The 21,790-nt window shown below is 33.3% G+C and overlaps 3 protein-coding genes across 3 annotated transcripts; 1 reads left to right on the top strand and 2 right to left on the bottom strand.

Moving 5' to 3' along the window:
• Positions 1 to 1,218: 1,218 nt before the first annotated feature.
• Positions 1,219 to 4,857, top strand: FHIT (FRAGILE HISTIDINE TRIAD). The gene is made up of 5 exons (XM_090307516.1): positions 1,219 to 1,403; positions 1,501 to 1,612; positions 3,583 to 3,728; positions 4,406 to 4,504; positions 4,598 to 4,857. The coding sequence occupies exons 1-5, from the start codon at positions 1,275 to 1,277 to the stop codon at positions 4,712 to 4,714; spliced, it is 603 nt and encodes a 200-aa protein (XP_090163642.1). The 5' UTR covers positions 1,219 to 1,274; the 3' UTR covers positions 4,715 to 4,857.
• Positions 4,858 to 6,143: 1,286 nt separating this feature from the next.
• On the bottom strand, positions 6,144 to 7,996 carry LOC120069009 (Lung seven transmembrane receptor family protein). Its single transcript, XM_039020665.2, has one exon. It carries the CDS (start codon positions 7,736 to 7,738, stop codon positions 6,419 to 6,421), a length of 1,320 nt encoding a protein of 439 aa, XP_038876593.1. The 5' UTR covers positions 7,739 to 7,996; the 3' UTR covers positions 6,144 to 6,418.
• Positions 7,997 to 9,352: 1,356 nt separating this feature from the next.
• Positions 9,353 to 12,155, bottom strand: LOC120069019 (endoglucanase 1-like). The gene is made up of 7 exons (XM_039020677.2): positions 11,921 to 12,155; positions 11,612 to 11,821; positions 11,290 to 11,490; positions 11,113 to 11,205; positions 10,852 to 11,013; positions 10,645 to 10,756; positions 9,353 to 9,998 (listed from the first exon to the last, which is right to left on the bottom strand). Exons 1-7 carry the CDS (start codon positions 12,122 to 12,124, stop codon positions 9,511 to 9,513), a joined length of 1,470 nt encoding a protein of 489 aa, XP_038876605.1. The 5' UTR covers positions 12,125 to 12,155; the 3' UTR covers positions 9,353 to 9,510.
• Positions 12,156 to 21,790: the final 9,635 nt, after the last annotated feature.

The raw sequence follows: 21,790 nt of genomic DNA, 5'->3' as shown, positions 1-21,790 counted from the left end.
GTCACATAAAATCGGTACATTACAAATCAAATCAAATCAAATATTTGAATTTTGTGTATGAAATAAATTTTTAAACACAATTTTTTTTGTACTACAAAAATTTAAAACTGTCATTTTATTTTATTTTCTTTTTAAAAACAAGGGTGAATAAAATAATTATTGATAAAATTTATAAAGTTCGAAGCTTTGGGGAATAATAAGAGAACATATTTGAGAAAACAAAATTACATATTTGAGAAAACATTTAACTTTTTAATTTCGTTTCAAATAAAACAAGGCACAAATTAAAAAATTTTAAAATTAATTTGATTATTAGATATTAAATTGATTTTTATATCGAATAGAATTATTTTCAATTTTGTATATAAATTTTATAAAAATAATATCGACTTCATGTACTTAATTTGCAATAAAGTATATTCACCAACATGTTGGCACGGTTGGTAGTATGATTTAATATTTTTATTCATACTACCAACCGTGCTAACATGTTGGTGATTATACTTTATTACAAATTAAGTACATGAAGTCGATATTATTTTTATATTAAATTTTACGACTCATACAAATATTAAATCTTAATATATATATATATATATATATATTAAATTTTATGACTCATAGAAATATTCGTAGATGCGGTGTGATATTTTGTCAGAATATCAGTGAAATTGAAAATTTGATATTTTTTTAGTACAACAATTGTAGGATGACTATGTCAATTAACGTTGAACTAATGTCACATTTACCCAAATGAAACGTAATCATCAATGATAATTTGAAAAATGGGTCCCAATTGATTACATTTGTTGTTGTTTTACCCATGTTCCCAATCATAATGAACTATGGAGTCCACCTTCAAATCTATAATCAAAACGTAATCCGATTGAGAAATGAAAGGGGCTTAATGTGATTGTGGTTGAAAACTAGGTAGGATCCACTACCTTTATCATTATTATTATAGATTTTGTTACTATAATGACGTAAAAATAATGAACCTGCCACATTTAATGTTAGCTTTGTCTTTACCATTATCATTATGGTTATCATTAGGGTCAAATAGTAACGATAACAATAACAGTAAAATGTGATAAATTTATAATTCTAAATAAATAAAAAATAATAATCTAATTATATTTGTAATTGAGACTTATTAAACGTGACAGAAACTCATTTTGGCTAGCGATATTGATATTGTAATAATTGAAGATACTCTCCCATTAGCATTACTCAAATTTACAAAGGTTCCATTTTGAACACAAACACTCAAAATTATGCTCTTACGTTTTCAAGCATCTCGCGCGTTTCTTCCACTTCCAAGTTCTTGTTTCATGAAATTTGGCCCATCAAAACAATTAGGGTTTACTTCCATTTCTTCTTCTCCAACGAAATCCTTCGCCAAAGTAATTCTTCTTCGCTTTCACTAATTTGTTTCTCAATTCATTGCCTCTGCTTTTCAGTTCATCAAATTCTTCCCACCCTTCATTTCCTTAATCGCAGATGGCATCAGACCACTACACCTTTGGGCGTTACAAGATTGATCCGAAGGAAGTATTCTACTGCACCACTCTCTCTTACGCCATGGTCAACCTTCGTCCTCTTGTTCCTGGTACTCTACTTTGCTTTTCTTTACTGCTTTTTCCGTTGTCGTATGGAGTTTGATCTCATAGTTCTCTATGATTAACCGGTTTGAGTAACTATGCACATCTGTTTTTGAATTTATTTAAGGAACAAAACGAGATCTGGAGTAGATTTTTGCAATTATTTGTGCTTTTCTTCAATTACAAATTAGAAATCTTGAAGAGTAACAGGAAGTTCAACACAGATATCCAGAGTTAGACGAATACACTCTAATCAAAGAATACAAAATAGAAACGGCTCCTATTTTCTCGGATATTGCGAGTATTTGGCCCAGTTTACATGCATTTGACTAATATCAGCAGACTTCCATAGTGATTGTGTTTTTTTATCTGTATTCCGTGACGGAGTTTTGCAAGGGACGCGTGGTACAAAACTTTTTTAAGAAGTTATTTGCCAAATCCTCCGTTGAAATATTTAGTGTGGGAGGGATCCTAAAATCAGAGTAGTTTTTCTTTGGAGTACGAGAATGTGGATGGAGTGGAGTAGAAAGGGTTTTCTAAGATAAGTTTGAGGGAAATTGAGAGCGCTGCGATGTAGAATTGAGAATTTAGATGCCATACCAAAATATACTGCTTATTTTAGTATCAATTGGTCCCCTCACAAAAATTAGTTCATCTTCAAGTTAAGTAGTAGATGGAGTTTGTCTGATGGGTTTCAGTATTCAGTCCAGTCTAAACCATCGAAAATTGGGGAAATATTACACTTTGGGTTGGTCAAATGGCCAATGAGGCAGACGCTCAAATATCTTTTGCACAATAGGCATCAATTGTTTGAAGCACTAGCGTTACTGATAAGTGATAAGTTTGTTTGCTTGTATGACTATAAACTACGTAGTGAAATGATAGCCATCGGAGAAATAATAACTCCATTCACAATGTTTCAAGAATTATTCCACTCTTCTATCTCTTCTCCTGCAGATTCCTTATAAGCTCTAAATTCACAACGGGTTGATCCTCATTCCTATTTCCTCAATATTAAACCCTTTTCACATCTCACATCTTGCTTTGTCTTTCATCTCATTCTTTATAGGCTTCATATTTGATAATTTTCTTCTGTTGTTCCTATCAGCTATTTAGGTTCCTAATTGTCTTTCAATCAAGTTGTGTTGACTATTTATCTGTGTGTGTTTCATTCTTCGATTGGGCCGTGCAAATTTTTAGTAGAGAATTTGGATCACCAAGAATTGATGATCTCTTATTTTTTGGTTTGCCATTTTGGTTTCTTATGACTTGTACAAAGGAAAGTTTCATGAGATTTTATCATGGTATAGTCGCAGTCTTGGAAGACAGAGATATCTCCTTTATGCTAAAATGTTTAATGTGAGGACTATGCATCAAGCTAACTTGGCTGACATTTTTAGATGATTGAAGTGGGATAATGAATATTTGTCTAAGCATCTTATTTAAAAGATACTTTTGTGCAGTATTCTAGAGCAAGAGCTTCTCTCTTTGCTGAACTGCACCTGCTTACTTTTGTTCTTATATTCAACGTTCTTATCTCCTTCTTACTATTGTTTGATTAATTGCTTTTGTCTTTGCAGGTCATATCCTTTTTGAATCACAATTTACTGGACAATATTAGGAGGTGCTTGTATGCTGATTATAGAAGGGAGCCACTCGTTTATCAAACGTTGCCTCGTGACCCTAGATTTTGAGCTAACAATGATTACATTTTTTTGATTTCTAACCCATGCACTATCATTTCTCAATATTATCCTTCAAATTTATTTTTATACTCATGATCAAAATAACAAGTGGCGACTCTTATTTCCATTTCATCTCTTTTCAAGACAAGGATGGTTTTAACACGAAATCTACCATTCCACTTTTGGTTGTACATATCTTTTAGTGGAAAGCCTGACAGGTTTACTATGTCGAGTGACTTTAATTTGTTTAGATTATGGTTCAACTTGCAAATTTTGTTTGACTTAACATTTCATACACGTGCTTGTCTGCCCAAAGCGTGAAGTTCAGCGCTTTGCTGATCTCACTGTTGATGAGACTTGTGATCTATGGCTCGCAGCTCAGCGGGTTGGTCGCCAGTTAGAGTTGTACCATAAAGCTTCGTCACTCACATTTGCAATCCAAGTAAGCCATTTTGACGAAATATAAAGGCAGATTTCTATCAGATATCGATTCATTTTCTTATTTCATCATCTTGCTAGTAGGCTGGCATTTGATTGATGGATTTGATATTTAATCAACACTGTTTATTGGGTTCTGTTTTGTTCTAGTCAAATAAGTTTCATCCTGGAAATTTCTTAGCATCGTAGCCTTTCTATTGGTGTTTAATTGTTAGTTACTATTTTTCTTGTACTGTCATAATGTGGCCTTTGTCTACCTGGATTCTTGTTGTGTCTTTCATGCTGTTCGATGCCTTGGATGGTCTATCACTATGTGCGGTGGTGCAACTTGCAAGAAGTGAGTTCTTAGTAGGGTGAAAAGTGCTTCTTCAGATATTCTTGGTTTTAAGTTAGTTCCATGGTTTAGGAAGAAAAACACTTATTCAATAGTCATTCAAAAACTTCCTCTTTATGACGTCTGTGGTAAGTACTCTCAAGAAATGTCTTGGTAGTGTGTTTCCATGGCTATCATACAGAAAAATTGAGCGGACTGAATCTTATAGTTCAAACACTTTTAATATTTAATCAACATGGTTTATTTGTTTATTTTTGCATTGTTCACCCTGTCTTTCGAAGGGGGAAAAGCTATGGATTTATATTTTTTAGTGCTAACCTCCTGATTAGTTAAGGGTCATGTTGTAGGACGGTCCGCAGGCAGGACAAACTGTACCCCATGTTCACATTCATATTCTCCCAAGGAAGGGTGGCGATTTTGAGAAAAATGATGAGATTTATGATGCTGTAAGATGATGAATCCATTTGTTACGTATCACCTACTTTTTTTAGACTTGGAAAACCAATCTAATTCAGGTTATTGTTTTTTGTCATATATAGATTGATGAGAAGGAGAAAGAATTGAAGCAACATCTTGATTTGGACAAGGAGAGGAAAGATAGAGACATGGAAGAGATGGCTGAAGAGGCAGAGCAGTACAGAAAGCTTTTGTTGTAACTTCCTTTTCCTTTTCCTTTTCTTTTTGGCTTCTGCCAAGTCCACTATTTTTTAACAATTGCGTTGTAATTTATGACAACATAAAGTATTGAAAAATTAACTTATCATATGAAAGGCATAATGGGGTATATTTTTCTTTTAAATATGGAAAACACTATTATTTTCATCACCCTAAGCCTTTGACCGAGTCGGATGATGATGTATATTATATTCCTTTCATCATGCTAGACCATCGTACGTGGTATATGACATTGGTAGAGTAGAGTTTTTAAGTCGTCATTATTTAAAAAATAACTTCGAACAAAAACACGCACTCATTAAGAATCGACACCCAACTAGAGTAGAGCCTAATTTTAGAACTTTATTATTTATTAATTTCTAGCTACTTTTATACTTCATCATTTATTTTAAGAATATTACTATTCTTTTAAAAGTTACACAATTATCTTTCAAACTTACACAAAAGCTTCAAAATGCTGGAGTAAAAAATCCATTTCAATCCTAATTTCATTTCATGTCATTGCCAAACTTAGGGACAGTTTTAAAATGTCTATGAAAAAAAATTAAAGATAATATTGCAACTTTTCAAAGATTGCATTTTATATTTATTACAATATTTATTACAATATTTATTTGAATGAAAGTCAAATGAAAGTGAAGGAGTGAGTTGAAGCTTGAAACTAATCTATTTCACTTGTTGAGACCCTTGTTAGAGAGCCACCATTCATAGGGTTTGTACAACAGAATTTTGTATGCTTAGAACAAAGAAAACAAAATGCCTCTACTTAGTCCATACTCATGGAAGCTTGAAGCATCCCCTCAACTTGAGCATGGTGGAACACCCTTGGTCTAGTCAACCATCACAAGGAGGAAAAAATGGATAACCATGGTTTTAAGAACCAATTTTGGTCTCTTTAGTTTGATCGATCCTAACAAGATAAAATTGATAATTTTAAATTTCATTTCAACTCTTCAATAAGACCCTTCATTATCATTGAAAATAAATCTCCACTTACTAGACCAAACCCGCCACTTAAAAAGGATTTACTTGAAAAGAAATGGTGAGAAAACAAGCACTTACTAAAAACAAAACAGAAAACTAAGGTTTAAATGCTATGTTAGTCTCTCTACTTTTAGTTTTGACTTATTTTAGTGCTTATGCTTTAAAAATATTCATTTTGGTCCCTATACTTTTAACTTTGGTTCATTTTTTGTCATTGTCCTTTCAAAAAGTGACCATTTTGGTCCCAGATGAAAATGATCATTTTTTCAAAGTTAAAGGATCAAAATGAACATTTTGAAAGTACAGGAACTAAAATAAAAACAAAAATGAACAAAAGTTAATAATACAAAAACCAAAGCAGTATTAAAATAAAAAACTAAATAGTTATCGAGGCAAGCCTAAAAACACCCAAAGTTCTAACAAGAATGGCACATGAAAGATACAACTATGCCTTTATGGTCAGTATGTGTACACGCTATCCAAATCACAGACATTGATATATGTTATTCTACAGACTTAAAGAGAGGTGGAAATACAAAGAAAAACATATATCAAAAAACAACATGACATGCCTGTAATTCCCAGATTGGACAAAAAAACAACATATACTTTAAACTCTGAATGAGAATTTTTCTACCTTAAAACTCACAATCAGAAGAGAAACAACATTGCAGCAAAGCACAACACCCTCTTCTTCTTCATCACAATTCAAACTCATCTTCAAGCTTCAATGCCTCAGCAGCTGCTTCTTCCTCCTCATCATCAACTACAAAATAAGGATTATGAGCCTCAGGCTTGAACTTATAACCAGTGAATGCATAAAATGCAAGCGTCGCCAATTCCCCAGCCACGACACTCGTCCAAAGATACCGATATGAAGTAATTGTCTCAAGTGCATAAACTACGACCCGAGTGAAGTAGATATAACATATAACCACAATGTAATACTGTCTGAAGAGGGTCAATTTCATCAAATTCACAGCTGCTTTTCCATCAGTTCGTGCAGCTTCACGCAAGTTCTTGATCGACCAGACAATGGGGAACAGAACAGCACAGCAACAAATCACATCAACAAGCAAGAACACTTGTTTCCAAGTAACCCAATCTTGTTCAAATGGCCCAGTTTCATCAATCACAACTTGAGCAATATTAGCCACAACTTGCAATGGAATCACAATCATCAAGACCTTCTTCTCTTTGTCCTGCAAATAAGGTTTCAAGAAAGACCAACCAGTGCCAATCAAGACGATCAAAGTGAACAAGGTGATACCCTTTAAGAAACTAAAAATGTAGAACAGAACATCCCAACCATGGGCGCTTCCAGTGCGCTTAATGTATGATTTATCCTCAGCTTCACAAAGAAGATTCAAAGCCTTCAAGATCACAACAGCAAGCATAAAGAAATGAATACCATAAACCGTCAATCGCTTTTTGTAAAGAACATGAATCCAAACAACAGCAAGCGAGAAATAAATCAAAGAGAAAACGAAGTAAATCCTAGGGAGGATGGTTTTCCCAGCAGAAAGATAGTCCCGGCCACCGTTTTTACCCTCGAGATTGTACATAGCGGATCGAACATCCATAGAAACCTTGAGTTGCTGAAGACAGTTAGCAAAAACGAGAGTGTATTGATCGGCATCACTCTCGGAATATAGAACATCGAATCGATCGCTACCTTTGAGGGTATTGAAGGTGTAAACGGGTTTGACGAGGTCGGATTGAAGAGCGCAAGAGATTTCCCCTTCCTCCAATTGCTGGATCACATGAAGCCATGATTCTCGAGTACAGAGGAAGAATCCGGCCTTGGAGAGGTCGAGATCTGGATTGGAATCGGAGAGTGAGAGACGAGAGACGTTAAGCTCGAGACGACCAACATGGCTGAAGCCGAAGACGTCGAAGGGAATGATGGGTCGATTGTCATTTGTGATCTCCGTGAAACGAATCTCTGCAAACGAAGATATGGGTAAGAGGAAGATGAGGAGCAGAAACAAGGAGGAGGAGGAGAAATCCATGGCCGCCATGGCAAAGAAAGCTGAAGCTTGAAGAAGAAGACGATTGGGGTTTTCTTCTTGTCTCTCAGATCTGCTTCACCAAAATCCCTCTGGTTATATCGGAACCGACGATGATTTTTTTTATTTTTTATTTTTTTTTTTAAAAAAATTATAAATAAAAAACATTAATTTGGAATTTATAAATTTACAATTTCTACCAATCTAGGAGTTGAAGAAGACTTGTCCAGAGAAGAAAATTATTTTTTCCCCTTTTCTTTTGACTTTACTATACGCAAAGGGGCTAGAGGAAATAAATTACATATTTATTATTATACTTTTGCCATTATTATCATTTTCCCCTTTTATTTTTGTTTTAGTTTTTTTTAAGTTAACCACGTTTGAAAGTGGTTAAAACAAGTATACTTAATTCACCTCGAGGATGTATTATCATTATCATAAAATTTCTATAATGATAATATAAAAATAAAATTATCCTAATTCCGTTCATTGCTTACCATAAAAGCTAACATTTAAAATGTGGAATTCATTAAATGAATATGAGGTATCAAATAATAATGGGAATAGTATGTATTGTGGTAGTATGATATTTTTTTTCATTCTTCCACTTCCTATTGTACTAAAAAAATACATATAAAAGTGGAGATAAAAAAGTATGGAGGACCAAAATTATCTGTGGATGGAGCTCCATTGTTTACAATGGACTAGGTTCGTATTACTATTTGAATTATGTGCAAATGAGTTGATTTCGTGTTTTGTACTTTGATGATATTTTGTGTATTTTTTTTAAATGAGTTCAATATTTGTAGGGTGAAGATTTGACCGTAGATTTTTTGGATGTACGTGTATTTTAATCATTAAACTATATTTGAATTGACTTTTTAATTTTTATTTTAAAAATAGTATCTCACAATTAATTAAATTAATTATTATCATTAATAATGGATTTTGTGTCGGCCTGTCACATACTAGAGTAATGAAATGATAGGTATAGATGATGAATGAACAATATTAATGAGAGAGAATCTATACCTTATTGAATTGAACTAATTTGATTCCAATTTTTATTTAGTAGTTAAGATATTAAAATTCACACAAAGTGAGTGTATGGAATTCAACAACCAAAGCAAACTTGTATTTTGTTTTTTTATTATCAAAATTTTTAAATTAGGTTTAAATCTTTTGTCACCTTGACTAACTTATAAAATATCTATTTTAATATCAAACTTCGAAGAAAAAAAATCAATAAAAAATAATCAATCAACGTCTTGGTTTCTATTCTATATCTCTCATTTGAATTCTATTTGTGTTGGGATGATGACTCAGTTTGTCTTACTAGGTGCTACACTTCAAAGTGTAATCCGACTTAAAATCAATGCTTGAACAACACTGGGACGATCATAGAAATGTATTTCTAGAAAAAAACGATTCAATTGATGGAATTTAATATGATACTTATGAGATCAATATTTCAATATTTCAAAAATCATAAATAATCTATTAAATAAATCTAACATGAAAAAATATCCACTATCCAAACAATACGTAGAGTAACTCTCAATATAGCAATAAAGAGATACTCAATATTCGAGAGTATTAAGAATATTTTAAGTCAAACCAAGATAATAATTTAGAAACTTACGACTTTCTTTAATATACTTTGTTTTAACATAAAAATAGAAGTGGAGATTCGAACTTTTGACCAAGATACACGGAACTAAATCCAACCAATGTCCAATTATCTCTCTCCTTCCTTGAAAAGAAAAAAAAAATTATTATATCCATTAAGGTGTTTCTGTAAAAAAGGCTAGGGCACCAACAAATGGGGCATTTATATAAGTAGCAGGCTCCGACTGCCGATAGTTATTCCGATCATCAGAAAATTTATCGCCATTATCAGGTCCACCAACAATGGCGCCAAGAAGCAGATTCGGATTTGGTGAAGAAGAGTACAGAAACTGGAAACCTTCATTGCAAGAAACTCGATTAGGGTGTGAATGAAGGGACGGCACAGAGGAACCTCTATGGTGAATATGCTGAGGGTATCGTTCTCCAAATCCCACCATGTATGACATTTTCTCTGGATTTTCTCCCAATATGTAATCGACTTGTTTCTTTGCTTGTGCGATTAGGTCTTCTGGGGAAATCCTTGAAGTCCCACATCGAATGGATCCGCCATTGGAGCTTAGGTATTTCGCGTAGGTTAGAAGGAGAAAAGTTGCTGAAGTTACATACTGCAGGTTGCTCTCGCTTCCTTTGAAAAATAGTCCTCCTGCAATTTTCGATTTCATGAGCATGAATTGTTTTCATTTGAAAATGGGTGTCTATTCTGTCTTCTTGTTCGTGTACTAGCTCTGCTTTTCATTTTATGTATTATAGGGTTAATTACACTTTAGTACTTGATCTTTGAGTTTATTTCATTTTGCTTCATGATTTCTTAGAATATTTGTTCAGTTTCAATACTACTTTGCTCTTTAGACTTTCGAGTTTTCGTTCTTTTAAAATGTTATACTGGAGTCCTATACATTTAACTTTAGTTCATATTTGTTCATAAACTAAACAGTACCATTTTTATCCTTATCCTTATTTTAGTTTTTGATAAATGGATGGTATAGCTTTAAGCCTTTAATACATTTATTAATGTATCAACTTGGCACTTGAGAGAAAATGGGTAGCAATCATAAATTAATAGTAAAGGACAAAAATTGTCTTTTTTATAGGTTGATGCAATAAAATAGACATTTTGAAAGTCATGGGCAAAAATGTCTTTTTCTTTTTCTTTTTTGTTTTTTTTAAAGGAACTTTTAAAAATTCAAGCACAGTTATGCAGTAAAATAGGATTAAGACCTGATATATGATATATGTAGAATTGTACATGCATAAATAAATGACAAGGAAATAGTTATGTTATTGCTAACCAGGAGTATATTGACCACTTAAACTGGAAGTTCCTGGGATGAGGGAGCATATGTAATTATCTGAGTGTGCTTTATAGATTTGGAACTCCTCTGAATTTTGCACTAGGAAATCCTGTGGCAAAGGTCCACACCATGATAAGATCATCAAGCTTCAGTTTAGGAAATAGATTTTGGACTGATTTTTATCCAGAGGGAGCAAAACCAAACCTGGGAGAGAAGGATCTTGGTTCCTGGGCGCTTGTCGTCCCAGCTAAAAGTGTAGTCATCTTCTTCGGCTCCTAGTATATGGCCATTGGATTGGATATAGTTCAAATGTATGCTGTTTTTTGAGGCTTTGTAAATCCATGAGGCAGCCCATAGAAGCTCATCCTGATAGAGTGTCAATATGAACTCAGAAGAAACACCACCTTGAAAGAGAAAAAAAAAAAAAATGAAAACAAGTAGATGTATGTGTATCTTCTTACTTACATTGTATCCTGAGTAAGAACAGTAAAATGGACAGACCACTGAATGGAGGGAATCACTGTAAGAACCTCTATGCTTATCTGCAAAATCGAATACCTGCATTGCATTAAATGGGAACTTGTTACTTTGTTTAGAGCATAATGATGTGCAATGGGTGTGAGGAATGGGAGTATGATTTACTTTTAAGGCCGCATCGAGTAATTTGTTAGAATAAGAAGGGTCGGATGCTTTGAATACGATTGAAGCTGCAGCCAACGCAGCTGCAGTCTCTGCTGCTACATCAGAGCCTGGGTTTTGAGCAGTTATCTTATACACAGTACGTGGCGTGTCCATATCTTCTGGCCTTTCCCAACATTTATGATCAAGGTTTGGATCTCCCACCTTCACACCACAAGTTTACTTACATTACACATTCTTATTATAGTGATTATTGTTATCTTAACCATCATATTCTCTTTTCTTTCCCCTCTCTCACACATTTGCTTATAGTCACTATACTCACTTGAACATATAAGACGTCAGGCGCAGCAGTGGCAGCCTTCAATAGATAATCCGACCCCCAACGAACTGCTGATCTTGCATTTTCAATCTCATTCCCCATTGAGTCACCAAACTCAATGACACTCCAAGCCAGCAATGTAGTAGTAAAGGCCATTGGCAAGCCAAACTTGACATTATCCCCGGCATCATAGTAGCCACCAACAAGGTCAACCTGGAAAGTTCATATTCACGTGCCATTAAGTTAGAGCCTGAGTTATTAGACTCATAGAAGTAGTAACAAACATAATAAGAAGAAAAGGGGAGTAAGCACATGATAAGAGGAGCCATCTGATAAGGCAGAATCACCCCTCCATGCGAGACGTTGGTTCGAGGGCAGCTTCCCGGATCGCTGTCCCTGAAAGAAAAGAATGGAATACTGAAGGGCAGTAGAGTAATGTTGAGGAGTGAAAGCAGAGGAAGATAAGGTAAAGAGAGGCAAAATGAAGTAGAGAGGCAAAGTGATTGAAAAAGACATTGTTACAAGTTGTAATATAACACACTGACTTGGAATAGTAGTGGTGAAATGGGGGTGTTATTTATAGAGAAGGAAGTTTAGTTTAGTGTTGGTTGAGAGAGAAATTATTCACGAGATCAACTGCGCCGAATTGGAAGTTAATAGGTGAGGTGAAGACAAACCAACTTTACAGTTGGGATTGGATTGGATAAAGGAATGAAAAAGTCAGGGAGAAAGTGAATTGAATTTATGGGGGTATTGTTTAGTATTGAAATATAAGCAAAAGGGGGGAACTTTGGATGCCAAAATAAGAGGCGGAAATACAGAATTGAATTTGTCTGTATTGTAAAATGAGTAGTCACGGGTGTATTTTCTTAGGCTTATTTTCTGTGCTCACATGAGTTACTCTTTTGCCACTAACAATTGAATAGGTAGAAATTATGAAGTCTCAAGTTTCATTTCTTGTGATTGGCAAGTGGGATTATCCTCAACTTTCACATGTGTCTTCTATATTAACTTCTCTAGAAACAGATTAGAAATGTATGTCTGATTTGTGGAACAAAAACTGCACCCCTTAAACATTCTTACAAACCTAACTAAGTTGTCTTGGCCTGAAGAATGTTATAGCTTTAAAGACTTTTGGGGAAACTACCTTTTAGTCCCCAAGTTTTGAAGACTAGGTGTGTTTGATCATTGAGTTTTCAAAACGTACATTTAAGTCTATGAGTTTTTTTAGATTACATAGATTAGGTGCATTTGATCTCTGAGTTTTCAAAATGTAACTTTTTAGTTCTCAAGTTTTTAAGAATGTTGGGCCTGCTTCTGCAAAAGAAAAACAAATTAGCCCAAATGATGAAAAATTAAATGAGGCCCTTTACTATTTGATCCAAATCGAGAGCCATGTTCTTTGTCCCAAGTCCTTTGGTTGGTAGAGAACTTGGTTGATAGGAGCCTACGATTTTCCAGCTGATGCCTTACACGTGGTCGATTCCACTACTCTTTGTCTGATGGAAAAAATGAAAAAGAACTCCTTTTTCTGATGGGTGATTAATGCAAATCAAAATTTTCTTTCTCTCTCTAGTTTTTTGATTCTCTCGTTCTCCGCCTTCTGTATTCTTTTACTTTCTTCTAACCCTAATGCTTTCTTGTTTGATCTATGCGACTGCTTTGAGTATACGATGGAGAAGACTTGCAATTGGGTAGACGATGACAGAAGGGAAAGGTAAACGATCATGCAATCGTGTAGATGATTGCTGAAAGAAAAGGTAGACGATCGATCGATCTTCTAGACGATATGAAGAAAATAGTAAACGATTGAGCTATCTTGTAGACGATGAGAAGAGAAGAAGAAAATTTGCTCAGCAATGTACGTGGTTCGGCTATTAAAGCCTACGTCCACAGGAAGAAGAGGGTTTTTATTAAGACGCTAAGTCACATACTCCTTTTTTTTTTACAGATCTTTCAAGTTTTCTTGAAGCTATGTAGTTGTTGTATCTAAAAATTTGTAAATGATGAGTATATATACTAATTTCTAATACAAGTAGTTACAATAACTAACTGTAAAGATTAACAGTAATTTTCACTTAGAATTGCATCTGATAGAAGACATCTAACTCTTTCCATAAGTGTCTTATTTAGTCTTTCAACAACTCCATTTTGTTGAGGAGTGAATCTAACTGTCTTATGCCTAGTAATTCCTGTTTCTTTACAGAATTTGTTGAACTCTTCATTACAAAATTCCAGTCCATTATCAGTTCTTAGGTATTTAATTTCTTTAGAAGTTTGTTTCTCTATCATGAGTTTCCATTCCTTAAATCTATCAAACACTTGGTCTTTAGTTTTAAGAAAGTAGACCCAACTTTTCCTAGAGAAATCATTAATAAAAGAAAGTAAATACTTTGAGCCACTTAAGCTAGGTGTAGGAGCTGGACCCCATAGGTCAGAGTGTATGTAGTCTAGGATAGCTTTTGTGGTATGTTGTGCTTTAGTGAAGCTTTGCCTTGTGGTTTTCCCTAAAACACAGTGTTCACAAAAGGTTAGATCTTTTGAGAGGCTTTTAGGGAGAATTTCCTTGATTAGATAGGACTTCTAGGCCTTTAGCACTTATGTGAGATAACCTTTTGTGCCATAGATCAGCCTTTATGATCTCATTTGTGGTGGTTACATAAACTCCTGTTATCATCTCAACTCCTTTAACCACAAATAAGTCATTTATCTTTTCCCCAACTAATATTACTTTAGAGTCCTTTAGCACCTCAAGAGTTCCTCCTTTACCCCTGTATTCACACCCTATAACATCTAACATACCTAAGGAGATTAGATTTCTCTTAAGTAGTGGAACATATCTCACATTCCTAAGAAGTTTGATGGTTCCATCCTTAAGTTTCATGGAAACAGAGCCAATGCCTTCAATTTTACAGACTTGGTTGTTTCCCATATAAGTCGTTTCTCTTTTTATTTTCTTAAAGGTGTTAAACCAAGGTTTCATTGAGGTCATATGGTAGGTGCATCGAGAGTCTAAAACCCAATCATGTTTTCCTATAGGGTTTACATGATTAGATTTGTCTAAAGTTGAGGCTAAGGCATTTGAGTAGATGAATGAACCCTCTATAATAGATGCCTCAAGCTGTTTGCCTTTTGAATCCTTCTCTTTCTCTTGGTTCTTTCTCTTTAAAATAAAATAATCTTTTATTAGATGTCCTTTCTTCTTACCGTACTTACATTTTATTTTCTATTTTGATTTATTTTCTTATGGGTTATGAGGTTTCCTATCTTTAGAGTGGCTTTGTTTAAAGTTTCCTTTTACAAACAGACCTTCACCACTAGGTTTATCCTTTTTATCAACCTGTAGCTCAAGCTCTTTAGTTCTTAGGGCTGATATTATGGTGTATGTACTTATACTATCCCTTCCATACTTTAGAGCATTCTTCATTTCTTTATACGGTTCAGACAAAGAGTTTAAAAGCAGATAAGCCTTGTTTTCATCACTAAGTTTTTCTCTTAGAGTTTTAAATTCAGTAACTATCTTCTTGAACTCATCTAAGTTATCAGTTAGTGTTTTAGATGAATCCATTTTAAACGTGAAGAACTTCTCTTTAAGATACATTTTGCTAGGAAGGTCTTTAGTAACATACAACTCTTCTAGCTTAGTCCATATTCTAAATGCAGTTTCTTGATCTAAAACTTGTCTAAGAACACTATCACTTAGATTAAGAACTAACGTACCATAGGCTACCAGTTCCAATCCTCATTTTCTTGGGCTGTCACTGTGGTAGGGAGTGTTGATGGATCAAGGAGGGCTCTGTAGGTTTTCTGCTGGCCGAGTATCGCCTTGATCTTGGCCTTCCACAGTCCAAAGTCTCCTTTGCCATCGAATTTCTTCCCCTTGAACCTTGTTACTGACATTTTGGATGAAAGCTTGTGTCTTGATTCTCCAAGAATTGAGATCTTGAATGTCCATTGCTCTGATACCACTTTGTTGGGCCTGCTTTTAAGAAAAACAAATTAACCCAAATGATGAAAAATAAAGTGAGGCCCTTTACTGTTTGATCTAAATCCAGAGCCTTGTTCTTTACCCCAAGTCCTTTGGTTGGTAGAGAATTTGGTTGATAGGAGCCCACGATTTTCCAACTGATGCCTTACACGTGGTCGATCCCACTGCTCTTTGTCTGATAGAAAAAATGAAAAAGAACTTTTTCTGATGGGTGATTAATGCAAATCAAAATTTTCTCTCTCTCTCTCTCTAGCTTTCTGATTCTCTCGTTCTCCACCTTTTGTGTTTTTTTACTTTCTTCTAACCCTAATGCTTCCTTGTTTGATCTGTGTGACTGCTTTGAGTATACAATGGAGGAGACTTGCAATCGGGTAGATGATGTTAGAAGGGAAAGGTAAACGATCATGCAATCATGTAGACGATTGTTGAAAGAAAAGGTAGACGATCTAGACGATATGAAGAAAATGGTAAACGATCGAGCTATCTTGAGCTATCTTGTAGACGATGAGAAGAGAAGAAGAAAATTTGCTCAACGATGTACGTGGTTCGACTATTAAAGCCTACATCCACAGGAAGAAGAGAGTTTTTATTTAGAAGCTAAGTCACAGACTTCTTTTTCTTTACCGATCTTTCAAGTTTTCTCGAAGCTATGTAGTTGTTGTATCTAAAAATTTATAAATGATGAGTATATATACTAATTTCTGATACAAGTAGTTACAATAACTAACTATAAAGATTAAAGAAATGTGAAACAGCTTATTGAATGTTGATGTATGAGCTTATATTCTTCAAAGAATATATTTGAACGGTCCATGAAGTATTTTTTTTTAATTATTATGTTATATAATTAAATGGAATTTTTGTTGGATTTTATGTCCTAAAACTCGTAGTTTATAATATCATATTCTTGTTCAATAAAGCTGTTATTGAAAATCTTTAGTAAATTTAAATTCTATATTCATGAATCCAATAAACTAAGGTTCCGAGGCTATTAAGTTTAAGTTTGAACGTTATATAGTGACATAAATGTGGACAAGTTCAAATATATATAGCCAAAATGGTCTATAGTATATGAATAAGGTTGGGTGCCTTATTTTGGGAACACTATGGATGCGGTGTTAGTACAAACGATGTGATCCTAAACCGTTCATGTGGAGACATGAAAATGGGGTATCCTATGTAAAGAGTTTATATAAGACTAAACCATGAAATAGTAACTTTTTACGTTCTAAATGCCGTTTAATGTATAAAATTGACTATTTCGTTAATTGATGACCTAGGTAACTTAATTTTAATCTTGAGCTAACTATGAACTCCTGTTCACTCGGAATTATCCTTAGATTTGCATAGGTGAGGGCAACTCATTATTGCTGGCCCAATAAGCCTCCCATATGGGGTAAGATTAGGTTGATAGCTGGGAACATAGGGTGCAAGATGGAATTCACTCCTACCCGGATAGTAGTTATAGGGATAGTAGATAGGTTGTTCCCTTTAGTACTAAATCCAGGTCTTGAACAAGGGTTCCCACCCTCTCATTGGCCCGAGAGGGGTTTGATTTATAGGTTGGATCTTAAACCAATTGTTCATTAGAGGATCAGTGGAACTTAAGGAATAAGATGTAGTCTCAGGGGTAAAACGGTTTTTATGACCCAGTCGAGATTACGAACAACTTGTGAAGGATTAGCTTACTAATCATGGTTATATCATATGGACACAAATATATCTATAGTGAGGGGAGTGCAACTACGGGACTATAGTGGAATGACCCGTGAGTTAACGAATGTTGATTAGCTCCATCTAAAGAGTTTAGCCAGCTAATCTCGGATCGTTGGAGCCCATGATCTATAGATCCATTAGGTTTCCCTACTAGCTCATATGGAATAAACTTAAAACAGTATGATAGAATAATTCGAATTGTTCGAATTAGGTAAAGAGAGAGAAACCAACAAGTATATGTGATATAGTGGTTGGTTTTTCAGTTTAGAGATACAGCTTTAATGTTTAAATGTGATTTAAATATCAAGAATATGAATACGTTCTTATTCGGAAGCTCGGAAATAATGGAAATGGTCAAAGATGTAAAAAGTCAAAGAGTTGGCTTTGAAAAGTCAAACTTTCTTCAAATGTGATTTGAATTTTGAGAAAATGAATGCGGATTCATGCTTGGGAGGTCAAAATTAGTCAGCACGGAAAAAATCATAAAAAGTCAAAATGTTAACTTTTCGGTCAAAGTTTGACTTTGACCAAATGACTATTTTGCCCTTTGACTAAAGTTAGTGGGAAGATCCAAACTTTTGTTGGATAATTTCACTAACAAAATAGTGGGCTAGGTGTTGGCTTATAGTGGAGACATTAAGCCCGATAGTGGATTCTAGGTGTTGGGTTTTTATGAATTGGTTTCATGCAATTTTTGCAGGGTTCTTTTCTATAAATATGAGCTTTCAATTTGGATTAAAAACTTTTGTATATTTTGCAAAAATTAGTTTTTAAAAATTGGGCTGAAAAAAAACCCAAACCCAACCCAAAATTCATTCTTCTATTTCCATCTCTTTCTCTCTCTCGGGTTCTTCATCCATCGAGTCCCACAGCCCGGTTTTGAGTCTAGAGGATAGTAGGTCAGCTCTAGTGGTTGTCCGGTTCGTGTTCGAGCGGAGATAGACGAGTTTCGGGAGCTTCAAAGATAACGTTTCTAAAAAACCCTAATTAACTAATTTAGGGTTGTATGTTTAATTTATGCAATTAGAGTAAAATTGATCCTTAATTCCGCTGCGCATGCCTACTTTTCTATCAATTTTCAATTCCAAAAATAATTTTAAGGAGAAGAGGTAATTTTTTAAAAAATTATTTTTATAATTTAAAAAAATAATAATAAAAATATTGTAGGGACCTTTTAAAACTATTCTTAAAAATTTAAGGATTAAAAAGTTACATTTTGAAAACTTTTATACTAAAACACAAATTGATTACTGAGTAGGGTCTTAAAGATTGAATACTTTGAAGGTTTTCTTTTTTTATGGAGTGTGAATTCTTTCAAATTCATCTTCGCCCACCCCAATACTCACAATCATGTCTTTAATTCTGATTAGAAATTGGAATGATCCTTAGGTTATATTTGAAATTTAATTCCTAAACTGAGTTGTATATATTTGGTCTTCTAATTTTTTAGATTACAAATTTATTCTATGATTTTTTTTTAAAAAATTCATATATATACTATAAATTGAAAGTTTAAGGTTTCATTAGACATAAAATTCAAAATTATACTACACGTATCAATTTAATTTTTTAAAGAAGTTTTTGAATTTTTCAAGAACCTATTAGACGAAAAATTAAAAGTTCAAGAATCAAATAAATATAAACTTCAAAGTTTAGGGATTAAACTTATAATTTCTATGGGACAATATCTTTTCTTGAAACAACTCTTGATGTAAGGAAAAAAGAAAAAGGAAAAAAGAAAAGATGAATCCTTTCTTGAAATGGGAATTCAAAATGACCACAACCTCCGTATACTGTGGAGAGATTTGTATGGCACCACACAAATTCCAAATTTTGAGGATGCTAGCTTTCTCAAATGGCCATTTAGACAAAAATGTTGAATTACAATTTTAGTCCCTAAATTTTGAATGCGTTTGTTTAGTCTTTAAACTTTTAAAAGTGTCTAATAAATCTCCAAATTTTTAATTTTGTGTTTAATAGGATCCTAAAAAGTTAAAAAAATTTAAAAGTCAATTGATTATTAGATGTAAATTTAAATTTTATGTCTAATGGAACTCAATTTTCAATTTTGTGTATAGCAGATTCATGAATTTTAAAGAACATTAAAGACTAAATTTGTAATTTAAAAAATTTAGGGATTGAATAGACACAAACCCCAAAGATGAAAGGACTAAATTTCTAATTTAAAACCAAATGAAAATATAATTGATTTCCTTGGATCCTCATAGAAGGTTCTACGACATGGTTGGTTGTTTTTGTTATAGACCGAAGATGGGAGAGGAGTTCTTCCTAAGCTATGAAGCACAGATACTTCATGTGAGGCAAAGAATCAGTATCAGATACATATCGGATACCGATACTTCCAAATACTTCCCAGATACGTATCTGATACGTGATTTGACGTATTACGTATCTGATACATGATTTGACGTATCTATTCTATGCGTATTTTTTTTGAAGAAAAAAGACACGTAACTCATCTAATCTTTTGCAATCTAAAATTAGACAACCTATTTAAAAAGCTCACTATTCGAGTCCAAAACTAAAAGAAAAATAAATAAATAATGGACCAAACCCTAGATAGAATAATCTAATCTCCATCTTTACATTTAAATCCTCACAAAGTCCATCAAAATATAAACCATTTGGATATCTTCAATAATAAGTTCTTCGTTTGTCTTCATACTTTTCTCTCTAATCTTCTACTTCTTTGCGATATGAGTCACTTTATTATTGCATTTTATTAACTATTGTACTTCAACATCTTAGATGTTTTTTTTTTATATTGTATTTCAGTGTATATATTATATTTTGTACTTGTTATTAACTTGTATGCTAAATTTATCTATATCCTAAATTTTTTTAAAGAAAAAAAGTATCTTAAACGTATTAATATCCTCGTTTTTTAGAAATATATATATATATATATATATATATATATATTAAAAATATATATAAAAAAATGACGCATCATTCGACGCATCCGTATCTTAGTTTTTTAGAAATTAACGAATCGTCGTATCTAATATCGTATAGTCGTATCTGTATCTGTGTTTCATAGTTGATGCCTATATTCCCCACAATCTAAAGCCCCCCGGTTTATTGTGATATTTTTATGAAACTTGACTCAATCTATATTCTAAGCTTGAAATATCATAAGAAAAAAATTACAAAAAAGGTTCCCTCAATTCAGTTACTTGGGACTTGAGTTTATTATATTATAAAACAATAAAAAGTGGCATGTTGCCACTAGGATTCGAACCGAAATTTTCTACCGATGCTTCCTAAATAATTATTATGATTGTCATTTTTGTCTCTCATATTAATATTGTAATCAAGAAACCAATTTTTTTTGTCAATTCTCTTAATTGTTTGAGAACCAGAAGATTAATAATGCTTACTTTATTCTCGGGAGCCTTCTAGATTTGGCCTTGATTTACGGTCCACTGTCTATTATGGAACAAAAAATGAATTTGGCTTCATTGTTAATGATTTTAAAATTAGGCTAAATATATGTTTTAGTCAACCTTTTTTTGGTATCTTTTCAATCAAGTTCCCATTGTTTAAAAATGCACTAATTAGTCTCTAGACTAATTTCTTACTGTGGGTAAAGGTTAAAATTAACCTCTTATTAACTTATGAAAAATATTTGGGTGCATTCTAACTTACATCCATCTTTGTGCAAGTTCATCCAAGTGTTCGATTATAAGTTATGTTTTTAATATTTCGCTTTGTGATTGAAGGGAATACATAGAGATGGGTAGAGTCTTAGGCTACACCCAAGTATTTCTTTAAACTTACATGACATAATACTTGAGACATATTTAAAAGTGATTTAAAAATGATTAAAACCACTTTTGTCATTTTCATCGGATTGACACTCTTTATTTGCTATGTAGGTTACCAAGTTTATGTGCAAAGTATGATGTCCACAATTTCAGAAACGAATGCACAAGAGTATTATTTGCTTCAAATGGTACATAGTTGGATCCTCCAAGAAGGCTGTGCTTCACTGGTGTCTTTGTCAAAGAAAAAAATGGGAGGAGTTAGGTGCCAAGAATGTCTTACATTCTTTTCACTGTGTAGACCCACATTATGAAAAATGGTTGCAATGCTGAATGTTCAAAGATGCCTCAAGCTACAATTTAGACAACGTTTATATCGTTTCATATCACATTCTGGTGTGTGAAACGACGAGTAACATATATTTTTCTTGTCTCTTAGGTTAATATTAAACATTTATTATTATTAATTTTGTTGTCGCTATTGTTGAAGACACAATGTTAAATGGTTGTTTCTTGTACAAATTGGTTTAAATATATAGAGGTGATCATCAGTAAACTATGGGGATCTTTTTAATTATAAAAATATGTTTAAAAATATTTATACTTTATTTTGAAACTTTTTACCATAAAGTGTAATATCTTTTGGGATTTTTTTTTTTTTTATTTATAAGAATTTTCAGTCTATGTGGAAAA

The sequence above is a fragment of the Benincasa hispida genome, chromosome 11, assembly GCF_027475165.1.
Source record: "Benincasa hispida cultivar pf3 chromosome 11, pf3_genome.v1.1, whole genome shotgun sequence".
NCBI classification, from domain to species: Eukaryota; Viridiplantae; Streptophyta; class Magnoliopsida; order Cucurbitales; family Cucurbitaceae; genus Benincasa; species Benincasa hispida.
This window is presented reverse-complemented; position numbering and strand designations above follow the sequence as displayed.

Excerpts from the sequence above, each read along its gene's own strand:
- LOC120069019 (XM_039020677.2), bottom strand. The coding sequence starts at position 12,124 with ATGTCTTTTTCAATCACTTTGCCTCTCTACTTCATTTTGCCTCTCTTT. Across the intron at positions 11,822-11,920 it reads CAGATGGCTCCTCTTATCAT|GTTGACCTTGTTGGTGGCTA; the intron begins GTGCTTACTCCC and ends TGAACTTTCCAG. Across the intron at positions 10,757-10,851 it reads CCAAGATCCTTCTCTCCCAG|GATTTCCTAGTGCAAAATTC; the intron begins GTTTGGTTTTGC and ends CCTTTGCCACAG.
- FHIT (XM_090307516.1), top strand. The coding sequence starts at position 1,275 with ATGCTCTTACGTTTTCAAGCATCTCGCGCGTTTCTTCCACTTCCAAGT. Across the intron at positions 1,404-1,500 it reads CAACGAAATCCTTCGCCAAA|ATGGCATCAGACCACTACAC; the intron begins GTAATTCTTCTT and ends CCTTAATCGCAG. Across the intron at positions 3,729-4,405 it reads CACTCACATTTGCAATCCAA|GACGGTCCGCAGGCAGGACA; the intron begins GTAAGCCATTTT and ends GTCATGTTGTAG.
- LOC120069009 (XM_039020665.2), bottom strand. The coding sequence starts at position 7,738 with ATGGCGGCCATGGATTTCTCCTCCTCCTCCTTGTTTCTGCTCCTCATC.